Source organism: Arachis ipaensis, chromosome B9 (assembly GCF_059453495.1).
Source record: "Arachis ipaensis isolate K30076 ecotype BB chromosome B9, ASM5945349v1, whole genome shotgun sequence".
Lineage (NCBI taxonomy): Eukaryota > Viridiplantae > Streptophyta > Magnoliopsida > Fabales > Fabaceae > Arachis > Arachis ipaensis.
The window spans coordinates 9,373,839-9,392,561 of NC_142444.1; the positions used below are offsets into that span (position 1 = coordinate 9,373,839).

At 33.0% G+C, this 18,723-nt stretch overlaps 1 protein-coding gene and 1 pseudogene across 1 annotated transcript; one reads left to right on the forward strand and one right to left on the reverse strand.

Annotated features, from left to right (window-relative positions):
* The first annotated feature begins 521 nt into the window (after window positions 1-521).
* Window positions 522-2,418, forward strand: LOC107614933 (putative ETHYLENE INSENSITIVE 3-like 4 protein pseudogene; annotated as a pseudogene).
* Window positions 2,419-16,913: 14,495 nt separating this feature from the next.
* On the reverse strand, window positions 16,914-18,401 carry LOC107614934 (uncharacterized). Its single transcript, XM_088498657.1, has 3 exons — window positions 18,270-18,401; window positions 18,041-18,140; window positions 16,914-17,920 (listed from the first exon to the last, which is right to left on the reverse strand). The coding sequence occupies exons 1-3, from the start codon at window positions 18,399-18,401 to the stop codon at window positions 16,914-16,916; spliced, it is 1,239 nt and encodes a 412-aa protein (XP_088354783.1).
* Window positions 18,402-18,723: the final 322 nt, after the last annotated feature.

The window sequence follows — 18,723 nt, forward strand, 5'->3', positions numbered from 1 at the left end:
GAAGGTAATGACAATGATAATGACAAAGATGATAATTAAAAAAAGAAAAAAAAACCACAACAGCCTACAAATGGTGTATATTTTTTTTTTTTAAATTAGTGGTGGTAGGAATTATAATTCTAATCAGTAATCACCGAATATTGTTACCAACTGTGCAGGCAAACAGAACCATCTCATCTTCTTCATTATCTCACTCAAACAAACTTTAATTTTCTCAGGTTAATTGTACATTTACCAGCCTTTTCAAGAAGTATAAACATTGTACAATTTTCACCTCAATAATGCCTACTTTGTCCCATCACTCTTATGAATTATTTACTTAAATACAATTCCACTAAACTAAGATTATTTTGCTGATGTTAGATCCTTCTAACACCGGCATTCTACAACCTTCGTGGATATCTATATATACGCACATAACTTTCACGAGTTCTAACAACATAATATCAATTACTCTTATTTATTCTTCTATACACATATTTTTCACAATTCACTTGACTTCTTTTATAAAAAAAATCATCATGGTGCTGATCCAAGAAGAAATGGATCCTCCCTATGTTCAATTGTCCGATACAGAAGACGAGGAAATTGATGTAACCTTGACAGCAGAAAATGAAACGATAGACTATGAAGATCTGAAGAAGCGCATGTGGAAAGACCGTATCCTTCTCCAAAAGATGAAGGAGAAACTTAACATGGACGAATCTGAAAACAAAGAAGCCAAGCAAGAAGCGTCCAGGAAAAAGAAGATGTCTAGGGCACAAGACTCTGTACTCAAATACATGGTCAAGATCATGGAGGTTTGCAAAGCTCGTGGATTCGTCTATGGCATCGTTCCTGAAAAAGGTATAGAATTACACCGTACCCTTCTTTCTTTTAAAATAAGCATTTCTTTTTCATTTTATTTTTTTAAGTAAAAATTAACTATACATAATTAAAAAGTTTAATGTGAGAGGAGGAATAATAATTACATAAAATTATTTTTATGTAAAATTAATAATAATAAAATAATTATTTAATTAAATATATTAAATTATCTAAATTTTTAATTATAAAGTTAATTATATTTAAATTTTTATTTAACAATTAATACAAAAATAATTTTAATATTTTTCTATGTTTTTATTAAAAACTATTTTATTTATCAGTCTTCACTTTGATATTAAAATATTTTAATTATAATTTATAGGTAAGCCAGTTACAGGAAGTTCGGATAGTCTGCGACAATGGTGGAAAGAAGATATTAGATTTGACCAAAATGCCCCTACAGCAATTGCAAAGTATATACCGTTACTTGAAAAGGGAGAGTTAGATGAGTCGTCAAGCATACACCTTCTCCAAGATCTTCAAGACAAAACACTAGGATCTCTTCTTTCATCACTGATGCAACACTGTGTGCCGCCACAAAGGAGGTATCCTTTGGACAAAGGTGTGGCCCCGCCGTGGTGGCCTAATGGGTCAGAGGCATGGTGGGGTGAACAGGGCCTTTTGACTCAAGAACACGGGCCACCACCGTATAAGAAACCCCATGATTTGAAGAAGGCATGGAAGGTTTTGGTTTTGGCTTCAGTTATAAAGCACATGTCCCCTGACTTAGAGAAATTGAGAAGGCTTGTGACTCAATCAAAGACCTTGCAAGATAAAATGACTGCCAAAGATAGTGCTACTTGGTCCAAAGTTGTGAACAAAGAAGAAGCTTTGTTGAGACTTACCAACAAGTGTCTCAAGATTTCCCCTTCTTTGTCCGGCGACGATGAGAATAATAAGGAAGACGGTGAGGGAGAAATTGAAGTCTTTGAGTCATCCCCAATGAGCTCTGTTAATAATTCTGTTGATCATGTTTTGTTTGGCGGTGGCGGCAGTAGCAGCACCGGAGGCAGTGAAAAAAGAAAGTGTGATTTTGATAATAATAATAATAATGGTAACAACAACAATAATGATAATAGCTTTGTGGACAAATTACTATATACATGTCAGAACTTAGATTGTCCACAGAGCGATTTGACTATGGGATTTAAAGACAAGAATTCAAGGATGGACCACGAGTCGATGTGCGCTTTTCGCGATACCACTCTCGAACAACAGGGAAGTAACAGCAACAATAAGAATTTGAAGGCTTTCCATGATTACCTGTCGAGTGAGGACAGGATGACAAGTGTTGGAGATTGGATGAACATGGAGGTAGCTAAAGCCAAAAACAACAATAACAATAATAATAATTTTGGTGACACTGATTTTGGTGATATTGATATTATGAATGGAATGGAAGAGATTGCGGGTGAAGCTTTTGGTGAGGACAATTTAGGGTTGTGGCAGAATGACATTGAAGATTGTGAGTTACTTGCGGCATTGGAGATGGTTAAAGCAAATAGCGTGATGGATTCCACTCATCAAAATAATAATCCACCATTAATATAAAGCATGATTATATTTCTCCACATGAGGGTCATCTTCTTGGCGAAGAAGCAACTACTTCATCACTTTGGGACTATACTACTACTTCGTTTAAGAGCAACAACATTTAATAATTAATTTTATATGTTTAAGAATATTGTAGTTTTTATGTATTATTAATTAATTATTAGTCTTCTCTACTATCACATTATCATACACAATTTGCTCACATATGATTCTGATTAGATTGATTAATTACCTCATGTGAGCTATCTATAGTTATAGCATCCAAAAAATGTTCCTGTTATATGTAATATTGGTATTTTTAAATAAAATATTATTTTATTATGGATATTATTTGTATGCATGTGTTGATCATTAATTATATGTGCTTTGAAGTATTTTAAGGTACTAGATGATTAAATTAAATAATTTTCTAAGAGAAATTAAAGGAATATAAGCTTGACAGAAAGAAGAGAAGAAAATGAAAATTGATATGATTGTTTTGAATGATTATTGAAAATGTATATATTGTTTCTTTACACTGAGATTGCCAAATATATATTATATACTTGTATACAAGACTTTTCATAATAGATTCTTGATAACTAATTTTTTACATGTGACACTCTAATAGAAATGTTAGGAGTAAAACTTTTTTAACATATTTAGCCATATCTTATTTTTTATTGTTAAGAATTAGAATTTACTATTTAGAGTTCAAAATTTTGTTAATCATGCAACACAAAAACATGTTTTTTAAACAATAAATGCATATGAAAAAATTAAAAAATATTTTAGAAAAAAAAATTTAAGGACTCCTCCCACTTAATGTATAAAAGGATTTTATCTATGTGAATACATTGGATACACTGAAGAAGACTTGGCAGAAAAATATAATGTTTGTAAATGGATATTCTAAATTTCATTGCGACGTTGAAAAATATAAAACAAGGTTGATTGATAAAGGCTAAGGGATTCATCTAAGTGGTTGGAGTGGATTAGTTGTAAACCTTTGGCAAGAGTCAAAAACTCTAGGAATAGTTCTGTGATTGGCACACAAAAGGTGATATTTGAAACAACACATTACACATGGTATTAGAGGGAAGCAAACAACAGATTGCACATGGTATTAGATTTTCTGCGTATAATGGTAAGAATGGTGATTGATCAAATAGATGAGACAACGCTTTGGTCTTGTGAATATCTAGCATATAGTCATAACAGTTGGATGATAAGGGTGGATGTTAGTTAGTCATACAAATTACATTAGTTTGTGACAGAATTGGAACGTAGGATTTTGTTTGTTGTGTGTGTTTGGTATATAGCCTCAGTCACATCTTCATGAATATTCTCATTTGAATAGAGTATTTTATATAATTTGAGTAAATATTTAAATTAATTTTTAAATATTATAAATTAAATATTTTGGTAATTAAAATTTTTTATTATTTTAAAGTTTTTAGACGAATTTATTTTTCTGTAAAAGGAACTAATTTATTTAGACCTAATTATCTCGCAATAAAATTTGTTAAAAAATTATTTATCCAATATGTATATTAAAATTTTATTAAAAATAATAATAATAATGTGTCTAATCAAAATAATTCTTGAAGATTTTTATAATAATAAAAATTTGTTAAAAATTAAATTGTCTAATTTAAAGTTCTTTAGAAATTAATTTAAGTGCTTAGTTTTATAAATTTTTGCTCATTAAAAAAAATAATTAAAGTAGCAACTTCAAAAATATTTTAGTTATGTTATTTTTATTAGGTTTTTATTTTTTATTTCTCTATCTATTAAATGTTTACATTTTGTTTTTCTTAATATCACTTAAGTTCTGTTTATTTTCATATATTACACATGTTTATTTATTTTAGCATAGATGTTTACTTTTTCATATAAAATATAAAGTAACAACGTGGATGTGTTTATTTTTTCATATAAAATACTTTAGAAACAATGTGGATATAAGAGGTAAAATAAAATTATGCAGTAAAAATAGGAGAGCATTTGAAAAAAAAAAATTAACCCCCAAAGTATTTCTTTAAATAGTCTATTAAACATAGTTATCAGAATGAAACTGATAATTGACCTAATTAAAATATTAGATTATTGGGTTACCAATTCAATCGTTTAGTTACTAATTAAATCGGTGACCCAATTATGACCCAATTATAATTAAGTAATTATATAGAATTATATTTTATATTTTTATAATAAGTATTTTTTAGGGTTAAGTACTGAAATTATCCCTAAGATTTGGGGTCAAAATCAAAATCGTCCCCGACCTTTTTTCGTTATTAAAATCATCCTCAACGTTCAAAAACGCTTTAAAATCATCCTTTTTACCAATTTTATTTTTTTATTACCAAACTACCCCTCATTAAAAAAATTATAAAATAAAATAAATATAATTATAAAATAAAATAAATATAAAATAAATAAAAAAGAAAGTAAAGAAAAGGATAGATACAGAGAAGGAGGGTGGGGAGAGAAAGAAAGGGGGGAGGAGGAGAAAAAGGGGGAGGAAAAGGGACCGCCGCAGGGGGGAGGGAAGGGGACCGCCGCACCGCACCACCACCTTCTTCTTCTTCTCTCCTTGCCGCCGCCACCGGTCTTCATTACCGCCGCTGCTCTTCGCTGCCGCCGCCGCTCTGCTCCTCGGGGAAAGGGGGAAGGGAACGCGAAGGGAGAAGAGGGGGGAGGGGGGTTTCGGGAAGAAGAGGGGGAAGGGGAACTCTCCTCGCCGCCGCCACTGGTCTTCATTACCACCGCCGCTTTTCGCTGTCGCCGCCGCTCTTCGTTGCCACCGCCGCTCTGCTCCTCGGGGAAAGGGGGAAGGGAACACGAAGGGAGAAGAGGGGGGATGGGGGTTTCGGGAAGAAGAGGGGGAAGGGGAAGGGTCCTCGCCGCCGCCACCGGTCTTCACGGACGCCGCCGCTCTTCGCTGCCGCCGCCACCGCTGCTCCTCGCCGGTTTCTTGTGGTTTCTGGTTTCTGGTTTCTTGTGGTTTCTTCTTCTTGTAGTTTCTTCTGGTTTCTGGTTTCTTGTTCATCTTGTACTTCTTTTTTAAATTTTTTAATTTATGTTGTTGCTAATTTTGGATCTGAAATTATAGTTGATGATTGCTGAATTGTTTAATTTGAAATTTTTGTTGATTTGATTTTGATTGTTGCTGTTGGTGTTGCTGAATTGTTGGTGTTTATAGTGTAGCGATGCTGATGGTGATGATAATGCAGATGGTTGATGATAATACAGAGGGTAGTGGTGAAGGGGAAGAGACTTTTTAATTTTTGTTTAAGGGCAAAATTGTCCGAAAAATTTTATTTATGGACAAAAGGACGATTTTATAACGTTTTGTAACGTTGGGGATAATTTTAATAACAAAAAAAGGTCGGGAACGATTTTAATTTTCACCCCAGACCTTAGGGACGATTTCAGTACTTAACCCTATTTTTTAAATTTTGTTTTTTGTATTAAGTTAATTATTCTTAGATTTCAATAATTTATTAATTAGTTTATATTCATTATATGTTTCAAGTATTTATTCAAAAAAGTTATATAATTATAGAAAAAGATGTTATAATTAATAAAAGATATTTGACCTTGTTAAATTTGAAAATATTTAATAAAATTTAATATTTATTTAAATAATAGTGTATAATTAAAAAATTCTAACCTTGAGAAAAAATGAATAAAAAAACTAAAATTAAAATTAAGTTTAACAAATATAAAATAATTTAATTAAAAAGGATCGATATATAATATATACAATAATTAACATATAACTTTGTAAGATGTAGCCTTGTCTAATGGCAAAGTTACCTGAGCTAAGTCTCTTGAGCCTCACATCCCAGATTTAAACCAAGTTACTGTCAGTTTTTGAATTTATTTCATAGCTCCTTAAAAGTGTTTATAATGCTTGAAGTGGAAAAGGAGATTATATGCGCCTGGTGTGCTGATTTTTTTTGTCTTATACATTACACAACACATTCATTCACACACACTATTACTATTAACATTGTATTGAATTCGATGGTCTCAGAATGTCTGGATCATTAAATAGTCTCATAATAAAACATATTTTTTAAGTTTTTTAATAACTGCTAAATAGTCCTTATTTAATTTTAATTACAAATTAATCCCTTATATATTATTTAATTATAAAATCTATTTTTTATTTTATAAATCATTATTTTATCATTCATCTATCATGTTTATTAATAATAAAAAACTAAAAAAAAATAACAAATTAGATATTCCATTAATCGTAATAAATATTTTGCAATCTTAATGGATCATAATTTTATCATTAATCCGTTACATACGTATTAGATTGGGAAAATCGTGTTTGTTAAAAATTCAATCGATTGGAATTGATACACAATCGATTGAATTTTGCAAGGCATGTGGGATTTTTCTTATTCAATCGATTGAAATAATCAAAGTAATCTGGGTTTAGTTAATTCAATCGATTGGTTCTATTACCGAATCGATTGATTAGAATGATATATGAAAGTTTAATCGATTAGTATGATAATACAATCGATTGAAGTTTGTACGCAAATAACGGTATTTTCCAATTCAATATTGGTATGAGCATTCAATCAATTTAAATGTGACGTGAATGAAGTTTTTTCCTACATTCAATTGATTGGTATGATAATACAATCGATTGAATTTTGATATACACTATATATTAAGCCTGATAAACATCCGTGTTTAGCCTCTCTTTCCTTTTTAAATTTTACAACTCCATTTCTGCATAACCTCTCTTCTCTCTCTAAATCCAGAAAACTTCTCTCTTCTTCTTCTCCAATTTCATCCACATCCACTTTAAACTACATACATATTATTAATCCTCATCCAAATCCCTACAAAACTCACTGAACCAATATCCTCAAAATGGCCAAAACTAAAAATGCAAAAAGAGCTAGGGTTGAGGGTGAGCATTCACCAATTTATAACCTTAATATTAAAGAAAAAATAAGATTAGAGTATCTAAATCAAAATAAAAACTTAAAAATTGGAGATAGAATTTTAAAGATAAGATAGATGAATAATAAAATAATAATTTATAAACATGAGTAGAAAAATTGAGAATGGCATAACATTTAACGTAGTGCACAATTCAAACGATTGGATAACACAACCAATCGATTGAATTGTGAAAATCCATATTGCTTTGAAGACTTAAATCGATTGGGTAACACAATCAATCGATTGAATTGTGAGACCTCATATTGCTTTGAAACCTTCAATCTATTGGGTGACATGAACAATCGATTGAATTAGAAAAAACCCACATTCTAGTTATCGTTTAATTGATTGTGTAAAAATTACAATTGATTGATTTTTGAGAAAATCATACTATCATCTAACATTCAATCGATTATTTTGTGGAAACCTGACTTCCAATCGATTGAATTATGAAAAATCTAAAATTCAATCGATTGTTTTATTAATCCAATCGATTGATTTTATAAGAAAGACGATTTCACAACCTATACTGATGTAACGGATCAAAGATAAAATTTTAATCGATTAGGATTGCAAAAAATTATTACGATTAATGGAAGATCTAATTCGTTATTATTTTTGTTTTTGATTATGATAGATGAACGATAAAATAATAATTTATAAAATAAAAAATAGATTTTATAATTAAATAATATATAAGGGATTAATTTGTAATTAAAATTAGATCAAGACTATTTAACAATTATTAAAAAATTTAAAAAACATATTTTGTTATGGACCATTTAATGGTCCAAACGTTCTGGAACCATCGAATCCAGTGCCTACTAACATGACAATGGTCCCAGAACCTTTGGACCATGATCTCATAACAAAATATTTTTTTAAGTTTTTTAATAACGGCTAAATAGTCCATTTCTAATTTTAATTATAAATTAACCCCATATATTTTATTTAATCATAAAAACTATTTTTTATTTTATGAATTATTATTTTATCATTCCTCTATTATGTTTATTAATAATAAAAAACAAAAACAATAACGAATTAGATCTTCCATTGATCGTAATAACTTTTTGGCAATTCCAATCGATTAAACGTTTATCTTTGATCCATTACATCCGTCGAGGATTTTGAAATCGTGTTTCTTAGAAAATCAATCGATTGGATTAACAAAACAATCGATTGAATTTCAGGTTTTCCATAACTCAATCAATTGGATTTTAGGTTATTACAACAATCAATTGAAAGTTGCAAAAGCAGTTAGTTTTTGCAAAAATCAATTGATTGGTCATATTACCCAATCGATTGAACGATAAATAGAATGTTAGTTTTTTATAATTCAATCAATTATTTATATTACCCAATCAATTAAAAATTGCTATTAAAATGATATATAAAACTTTAATTAATTGATATAATAATACAATTAATTGAATTTTATACGTGACTAATGGTATATTTCAATCGATTAAAGTGTGATGTAAATAAATTTTTTTCTAGTAAGAATAATTATTCTATATTCCTGACTATTGGAACTTAGGTGCAGCTCCCAGCTAGGCAAATGATGCTGCCATTGACCGAGGCCTCGGCTGCGTGTGCTGATTCAAGCACGTACGTGTCGAGTGGGTTTTTCTTTTTGTTAGTAGTGGCTACTTAGATAATAATGCCTTCACGTAAAATTGAAAAATGTTAGAGGCAATGAAAATTTATTATTTTTAGTAATTATTTAATTATATTAATTTAATTTTTTTATTTTAATAATTTAATAATATATTTTATCTATATTTTTTATCATTGATAATTAAATAATAAATTCTAATAGTTTTCTGATATTAAAATTACATGGAAGACGATAATTGCCCCGTATTCAACTATATGATCTTCACATCACGGCATCCATATAAGACGCAACTTCATTTTGGGACTAACTACTACGTTTCAGAGCAACCAAATTTAATAGTTAATTTTACATGTTTCTAAAAAGGTGGCTACTCCAATGAAGATTTAATGATTGTCATTATGTAAAGATATATTATTTTGATTATTGGATAATAGATTGTAGGGTTTGATTTTATTTGAAGTAAAAGTGTTACCTTTATTTAAAGTGTTGCAAAATAAATAAATTACACTTTTTAAACAAAGATCATCATGAAAAGATATTTTTAGCATCTTCATGGGAGTAGCTGTCTTCTAAAAATGTTGTAGTAGTTTTCATGCTTTATTAATAAATTTAGTCTGTCGGGATCACATTATCATACATAATTTGCTCACATATGAATATGATTCTAATTAAATTAATTAATTATCTGATGTAGACTATCTACAGTAATAACATTTTTTTAATATTCTTGTTATGGGAATTATTTAAAAAAAACGTTTAAAATATTTTTTTTAAGATATTTTTTAATAATTAAAATTCAATACATATAATTAATTAAATCGTGTCATTTTTATCAAAATTAAATCAAATAAATTAATTTAATAAAAAATCAATTAATTATACTTTAAATAATCTAAATTAATATTTTTTTATAAAAAAATAACTATAATATTATTTTTATTATAAAAAATAATTAAAATATTATTATTATTATTATTATTATTATTATTATTATTATTATTATTACTACGGTGATATTATATGTAAAAACGTTTTTTAACCAAATTCAATTAATTAAGTTGGCATAAGTTTAACAGAAAAAAACATCCGCATACGTTTGTACATATAGTATCATTGTAAATTAAATTTTGATATTACCTAAAATAAGTTTCGAGTTTCTAAGCGCGAATTAAAATAGCTTTTAATCTTTATAAATAATCAAATAAATCACTCAAATTAAATATCGTAAATTTTTTATTTTTTTTTTCTAATCCAAATTTCTGTTATTGCAGTATTGATATGAACCGTTAAAAGTCAACATGATATTATTATTATTATTATTATTATTATTATTATTATTATTATTATTATTATTATTATTATTATTATTTACTTTGCTTGAGTACGTATACGTAATCTATCTGTGTTGATATATAATTAAAGGGTTTTTTAATTTCTAGATACCGACCCGATATATGGAGTATGGACACAAATGCATATCATCAATATTAACAAAGAGTTATTAAGCTAGCTCTTTTCTTATGCCTAAATAATTAGTTGTTATTGCTACAAATTCATTTTTGGAAAGTTAGTTTATATTTGGCCGGAGAAAGGCATGAATGAACCAGCTGCAATGAAATGCTTGCTTGCACATTGCCATGAGAATTACAATTAAAGACCCTTTAATTATTAAGTAAAACGAGTTTCATCCAAGGTTGCGAGAACTGGACCGGTCAATAAATCGGTCAAGTAACAGGTTCAATAGTTTAATAGTTTAACTGAAATTCAACCGTGATTGAATCGATTTAATTAAATATAACATAAAATTATTAAAAAGTAACATATATTGTGAGATAGGGTACAGAACAATTAAAGCATTGTATGAATTAAACAATATCAGTTTTTCAATCTTCATGTATATATAACACATTAGCAATAGAACTTCTAATCCTATTCAAACAATATCATTTTCAGATATAACAACAGAAGATAGGCAACCAAAATTTGAGGCCACAAATTTTAGTATGGTGCAAGGTGGAAAAGAAATCAGTATAATATACAATTTGAGCTAGAAGAAGCAATTCCACATCACAGTAAGAAGCTCAGGACATAAAAAAATTGAACAATAAAATTAACTAAACAAAACAAAAACACAATAAAGAAGCATAAATATCCTTTATAAATTAGGTTTTCATTCCTGAGTTTTTCATTTTCATAAATTAGGTAATCTTTTTGGTTTTTGCTTCTTAATTTCATTCTCTTTTTCTATGAGTAAACCATCTCCTTGTCGGAACTTCACCCAACCCTTATTTTGAAGCCAGATAGTAAATCCAATGCAGAATTGTAGCCATGTTTCTCTTTTGAATCAATGACAGCAAAATAACAAGTAAAACAGATTGGATTTAGAGAAACGGATAAATAGGTCCCTGACCTTTTGTTCCGCGGACATTTTCGTCCCTAACCATTGAAAAATACTTTTAAGTCCCTGACCTTCACAAAATTTGGACGGATCAGTCCCTCCGTCTAAATGCCTCCGTCAGGGACTGATTCGTCCAAATGTTTCCGTCAGGGATTGATTCGTCCAAGTTTTGTGAAGGTCAGGGACTTAAAAGTATTTTTCAATGGTCAGGGACGAAAATGTCTGCGGGACAAAAGGTCAGGGACCTATTTGTCCTTTTCTCTTGGATTTATAACTCAATCTCAGTAGAATTAATTCATATCAATCTCAGCAAAAATCATTCTCAGCATAATTAATAAATTAAACTTAAAAAAAAATTAATTTATAACTCCATCTCAGTAGAATTAATTCAACATCAACTGACTGAATTCAAACAAAATAAAAAAAAAATCCCTCAAAACTTAGCAGAATCATCAATAATACATCATATGTATATTCAGAACAAAACGAAGAATAAAACAATATAATACAATTACAACAAAATGAACATTATTGAAGAGGATAAAGGAGAGGTTTTTACGTTATTTGGATTGGCAGCAAAAGGGAGGAAAAGATAGCATAGAGCCAGAGAGCAGAGAGACAGAGAAATTCAAATTGGGAACTTCAGTAGCGTGAAACAGAAAAGCAACGACAGTGAGACACGGTGCGGAGTAGAGAAGCAGCGACAACAAGATTGGCGGGGAGCAGAGAAGGGGCCACAGCCAAAAATGGCAAGGATGAGAGAAACAGAAACGATGCACGGCAAGGAGGGGAGAAGCAGCGACGACTCACGACAAGGAGCGGAGAAGCGGTGACGACCAACGGTGAAGGAGCAGAAAAGCCGTGACAGAGAGAGCTCGAACACGGAAACGGCGACGCCAATAACAGCCCCCAACCGACCTTAGCTTCTAGCGACGCGAGGAGAAAAGCAGAATGAACGAAAAGGGGGATGGTGATGGTGGCTCTGATAGGGTTTAGGAGAATCTAGGGTTGGTGAGGCTGTGTTTGTGAGAGAGAAAGGGGAGGGGGTGTAATTCAGCACTGGACTTGTGTTTCTCTGGAATCAAAACGACACCGTTTTGATTGTTGGATCAGCGAACCGGGACTTAAAAAAATCGGCCGATTCGCTCGGTTCGCTGGTTAACCATCGATTCAACCAATTTTTGCTAAATGATTCTAAAAGTTAATCGGACCGGCTAAATGACTGATTTCCGGTTAACCCGATCAAACCGGCCGGTCCGCTCTGATTTTCAGAACCTTAGTTTCACCTTTGCAATAAACCTTCAATACTAAACCCTAAACTTTAAATAAAATCATCCAAGAAGAGAAAATGAAAATGTTAATGTAATTCTAGGGCTTATAATTTAGTATTAAAAGAGAGATTAAATTAAATTTAATTAACTAATTTGAGATACTATTTTGATCATATCCATATAGTAGTATTCACTTCACTTTAATGTTGAAATTAGGGATGGCAACACCATCCGAATCCGTGGGTACCCACCCCATCCCTACCCGCTCGGGACGGGTTCTTGGGCGGGACGGAGCGGGGCCGGGTTTAGGTACTACCCGCCCCGGTATATATATAATATATAATTTTAATATCTAATATGTGTAATATATGTAAAATAATTAGTAAAATGATTGATAATATTGTATCCAGAAAAGCTCTGCATCCATGTATTTTTTACATGGTTGTTAACCAAGTAATTTCTTCCACACGCGCGTCCCCCATCCCTCACTCGTTTGTCATACACGCGCTATATATAACGTGCTGCAACCTAAAGCTTTGCTCAACGTAAACCTTCTGCTGTAACGTAAACCTCCTCCTCCTCCTCCTCCTCCTCCTCCTCCTCCTCCTCCTCCTCCTCCTCCTCCTCCTCCTCCTCCTCCTTCTTCTTCTTCTTCCCTACTCGCGTTCTTCCTTATTGATCTGCATTGCCTTCATTGTTCTCCTCTGGTCGCGTTCATCTTCTCGTTTTCTTATTTTGATCTGGTTACATTGCATTTATCTTCTTCCTATTCTTCTTCGTTTTCTTCTTCGATCTGCACTTCTGAATTTAAACAATAAATGACTCAACTTCAAATCAGGAGAGCAATTTGGATTACTCTTCTGAAATGAATCAAACTGACAAAGTTTGGATTATTCAATTTTGAATCGAATTGAATGGAATGCAATTGCTAATTTGAATTGAATTAAATGGACGGAGGTGTACTGAATTGAATTGAATTGATAATATGTAAATTGTAGGCAGAGTTATTTGAATTTGATTTTATATAATGGATTATGTTTTGTTCACTCAGTATTATACAATTGTTTCATCATGAGTACTGTGTTCGATTCACCATGAGTACTGTGTTTCGGTTCACCATGAGTACTGTGTTCGGTTCATTTTGCAGAAAACTATTTGAATTTGATTTTATATAATGGATTATGTTTCGTTCACTCAGTACTATACAATTGTATTGTGTTCGGTTCACCATTAGTACTATGTTCGATTCACCATGAGTAATGTATTCGGTTCACCATGAGTACTATGTTCGGTTCATTCTGCACTATTCAAAACTCTTTTTCCTCACCTTCTACTGCTTCTTCACCAGAGAGAAAAGGAGGAAAAGACAAAAAAATACAGCAGCAACAACAACAAAAGAATGACGATAAGGAAAAAACACGTGAAGAAGAAGAAACGCGAAAAAAGGAGGAGAAAGAGGAACGCGAAGAAGAAGGTGAAGAAGAAGAAGACGCTCCGTGCGTAAACGAGCGTGAGAAGAAGAAGAAGAAGAAGAAGAAGCGTGGGGGAGAAGAACCATTGGGCAAGAGCGATTTTCGTGTGTGTTGGGTGCGTGTATTTCACATTTCATTTAATGGTATTGGGTTTTTTTTGTATTGGGCCAACTTGGTTATATGGTTACATGGATGTGTAGCATCCCCCTATTGTATCATATTTAAAATTTTACTTTAATTTATGTTATGTATCTGATGATGGTTATATAAATTTTGAAATTTAATTTTATTTATTAGATTTTAATAATTATAGGGGCGGGACAGGTACTCGCGGAAACGGGTTAGGGTTCAACCATTTACTACCCGCGGGTAGAAGATGGGCGGATTTTATGCGGATTATTGTAAGGCGGGGCGGGATCGGGTAGAGCAAAAACCCGCCCCGTTGCCACCCCTAGTTGAAATGACATATTAGCACTTAGTGTATTAATGAAAATTTGAGTTAGAGACGAATAAAAATTCGCAATATCTAATTTGAGAGACTTGTATGATCTTTTATGAAATGTGAGACTATTTTAATTTGCATTTGAAAATTTAAGAACTATTTTGAACATTATCTCAAACTAAATTATACAAAAATATTATATAAATACAACGTATGTAGTATTGTTATATTAGTAAAAAAAAATTTTTTTTTTTTGAAAGAGAAGCTCAACACAACAAGCTAAGTGGAGCATAGAGGACAACAACATAGGAATAACAAATAAACTAATGAAAAATAAGCAAAGCAAATAAAGCAAACATAGATATCCCTTTGTCATCTCCCGCATTGCCATCAATAACAGAAGGGGTCTGCACCTAACCACTCCTTGTAACTCAAAAAGGACATGTTGATAATCTCTCCAACCCCTTTTCCTTTGTTCTGAAAAATCCTCCGATTTCGTTCCAATCATATGTTCCAAATGATCACACAAAAGCACACGATCCATCTCTTTCACTCATATTTTCTATTTGAGATCTCAGTCCAACTTTGGAAGTGCTCATTTACCGTACCCGGACAAGCCCATTGCATACCAACATATGATAACCAAGCACACCATACCTGCCAAGAAAAAATACAGCCAAAAAATAAGTAGTGGCCACATTCAATACCATTATTACATAAAACACATAAAGTATCTTGTTGGTGAATGACCCCAAACCGACTCAGTCTCTCCTTCGTATTGACCCTGCCAGTCAGGGCAAACCAGACAAACAACTCCACTCTAAGTGGGACAAGACCTTTCCAAATAGTCCTAATAAAGTTGTAGCTTGTTATATCTGGGACCATTTCCACCTGCAACACCTGCACAAATGATTTATTAGAGAAAATTTTTTTTTTATCATATTTCCAAACAACTCTATCCTTTCTTCCATATTCAAGTTTGACTAGCCTCAAAGTGTAGTGAAACTAGTTCACTAGATCCAACTCCCATTGGAATAGTTCTCTCCTCCACTGGAAATTTCATATCCAAACTAACCCATCCCAAAACCCACAATCCCCTATCACTGATTCTGTTTGGTTTGAAATTGAGAAGAGCTTTGGAAAGCGATATTTCAAAGAACCTCCATGAATCCAGACATCCTCCCAAAACCGAATTCGTCTCACGTCACCCACCTCCATGGATAACCCAGTAATCATCTTCTGTCTGACTTCTTGATTCTTGAACTATAACTGACAAATATCCTTCCACGAACCCCCCGAATAGGTAATTCCTGTGAGGACAGAAGCTCATTTGGATTCAGGTTGTTACAGGCGCAAACCACCTTCATCCACAATGAACACTCTCCTTTAGAGAATCGCCACCACTATTCAAACAGAAGAGCTGTGTTTCGTATCATAGTATCCCCAACTCCCAACCCGCCTAACTTTTTAGGAGCCTGTACCATTTTCCACTTAACCAAAGCCATAGCATTCCTCCCATCCTCTTTACTCCATAGAAATCTCCTCGGCAAGGAAATTAGTTTCTCTGCAACAGCCTTTGGCATCTTATACAAGCTCAAATAATAAACTGGAAGGCTATTCAATACAGATTTGATAAGCACCAACTTACCGACCTTATTGAGTACCTTGGCCTTCCAGAGGCTAAGCTTCTCCTTCACTTTGTCTATTACTAGCTTCCACGTCTTAACCATTCTTGGGTTTGCTCCTAGCGAGATGCCCAGATATTTAACTGGAAGAGTGGCTTGCTTACAGGCCAACACACTGCACATACGTTGTACCCATTGCTCATCACAGTTAATAGGAATCAAGCTAGATTTATCAAAGTTAATACTTAAACCTGACATCAACTCAAAGCAACGAAGCAGCCTCCTGTAATTCTTGATCGTCTCTTCCTCCGGAGGACAGAATAAAACAGTATCATCTGCAAACTGAAGATGCGATAACTCAATATGATCTCTCCCAACCAACAATGGTGATATGCGACCATTTCTAACAGCCTCTCCAATCATCCTATGTAGGACATCAACAAAAAGTACAAACAAAAATAGGGGCAAAAGATCACCTTGTCGCAGACCCCTTTCCATCTTGAACGGCTTGGACGGCGAACCATTTATCAATACTGACAGAGAGCACATACTGACACACTCCATAATCCATCCCATCCATCTTCGTTTAAATCCCATCTTCTGCAATACAAGGTCTACAAAACTCCACTTGACTCTGTCATATGCTTTCTGGAAGTCTAGCTTTATTATTGTCGCTTATTTCTTCCTCTGTTTGATCCACTAACCGTTTAACATGCGATAAGGGTCCCATCATGAATCTTCCGATCCTTGACAAACGCACTCTGCGTCTCGCCCACTAACCCAGGCATAACATCTCTCATTCTCCTAACCAGCATCTTCGAGATTACCTTATACATACACCCCACTATGCTTATCGAACGCAGATCTTTGATTTTCTTAACACCAGTAAACTTGGGGGCCAGCGCCACCCAAGTGACATTAGCATCTGATGACAACCTAGAAGATTGGAAAAAAACCAGTACCGCTGCCGTGAACTCCGAGCCAATTTTATTCCAGCACTTCTTTATGAAATTCATGTTGTAATCGTCACTTCCTGGAGCCTTGGAAGATTCACAATCCCACACTGCCTCTCTAACCTCCTTAGGTGACGGTAGCATCTCTAAAGCCAAAGCATCCTCCTTGCTAATCCTTTCCACCAAACCATCTCTGAAACCCACCATAGGAGACCTCTCTTGATGATATAAGCCCTTATAAAACTCCCTGATGGCAATCTTAATAATCCTAGCTTGATTCCTTATCAATCTTTCATTAATAACCAGAGTATCAATCCTATTATTTCTCCTTCTTGCAGAAGCTAAGTTGTGGAAATATCTCATGTTTTTATCCATGTCCCTCGCATGCCTCGACCTCGACATCTGCTTCCAATGTTGTTCTTTCCTCACATACCATTTCTCGCAACAAGTAATTAGCGCCTTCCTTCTTACTTCCACTGTCCCATCATAACTCTCATTACCAACCATGTCATCAATCTTCTTAATCTCTTCCTCAAACTTCATAATTTTCTTGTCCATATCACCAAAGTTGTCTCTATGCCATCTTTCCAAAGGAACCGTCAACGCCTTCAGTTTATCGGTGAATTGTACCTCTTCTAACCCTCTCCATTCCTCCTTAACTATCCTTAGAAATCCTTCATGTGTAAACCACGAATCTATACTTCGAAATGGCCTCGGTCTGTCCCTTAGCCTCTTATCTTCCACTATAATAGGGCAGTGATCTGACAAACCCTATGGACCACCTCTCAAGTGAATCACTGGAAATACCTTAAGCCATTCCAAGCTAACCAACGCTCTATCAATACGGCTATAGGACTGTCCTCTGAACCATGTAAACTTACGGTCAGTAATCGGTAAGTCCACCAAACCCATGTCATTTATCCAATTCTTAAAATTTTGTACTGACATAGGTAATCTATCTGAGCCTCGCCTTTCTTCCACCTGTGCAATCTCATTAAAGCCCCCCCAAAAAACAACAGGCGCCTGGACACAAACCAGCCACGTAACTCAACTCCTCCTACACAACAAGTTTCTCATCTCTAGTATAAGCACCATAAATAAAAAAAAAACACAGCTAATAGGATTCTCCGACAGTATCCCTTCAACACATAACCATCGTTCACCTTTATAGCAATTTCTCATTTTAAAGAAACCATCATCCCACATTAACAACAACCCACCAGATGCACCGTCAGGCCCCATATACTCCCACTCCACACAACTATTCCCCCAGATTTTCATAACATCAAACCTTGTTACTAATTGTCTTTTAGTCTCTACCAAACCTAACATATTCAACCTATGTTTCTTCTTAAGTTCTTTCACCATTCTCAACTTTTCATTACCCCTTAACCCCCTAACATTTCATGAACTAACAATTATTTTAAATTATTATTACACACCTTATTATGATTTTTGAGTCTGCTCCCTCTTGCTTTAGCCCTTTGTTTTGCCAATCTTCTTTTTTGAACAATTTTTTCATTCTATTCTTGGAGGATAGCCATAATGTCATCTTCTTCATTAA

What these genes read in the sequence shown, in the direction of transcription:
- LOC107614934 (XM_088498657.1), bottom strand. Translation starts at nt 18,401, where the DNA reads ATGGGGCCTGACGGTGCATCTGGTGGGTTGTTGTTAATGTGGGATGAT. An exon ending in CGGAGAATCCTATTAGCTGT is followed by an intron (nt 18,141 to 18,269) that starts GTTTTTTTTTTA and finishes GAGATTGCACAG; the next exon opens with GTGGAAGAAAGGCGAGGCTC. An exon ending in GGACTTACCGATTACTGACC is followed by an intron (nt 17,921 to 18,040) that starts GTAAGTTTACAT and finishes AGGGTTTGTCAG; the next exon opens with ATCACTGCCCTATTATAGTG.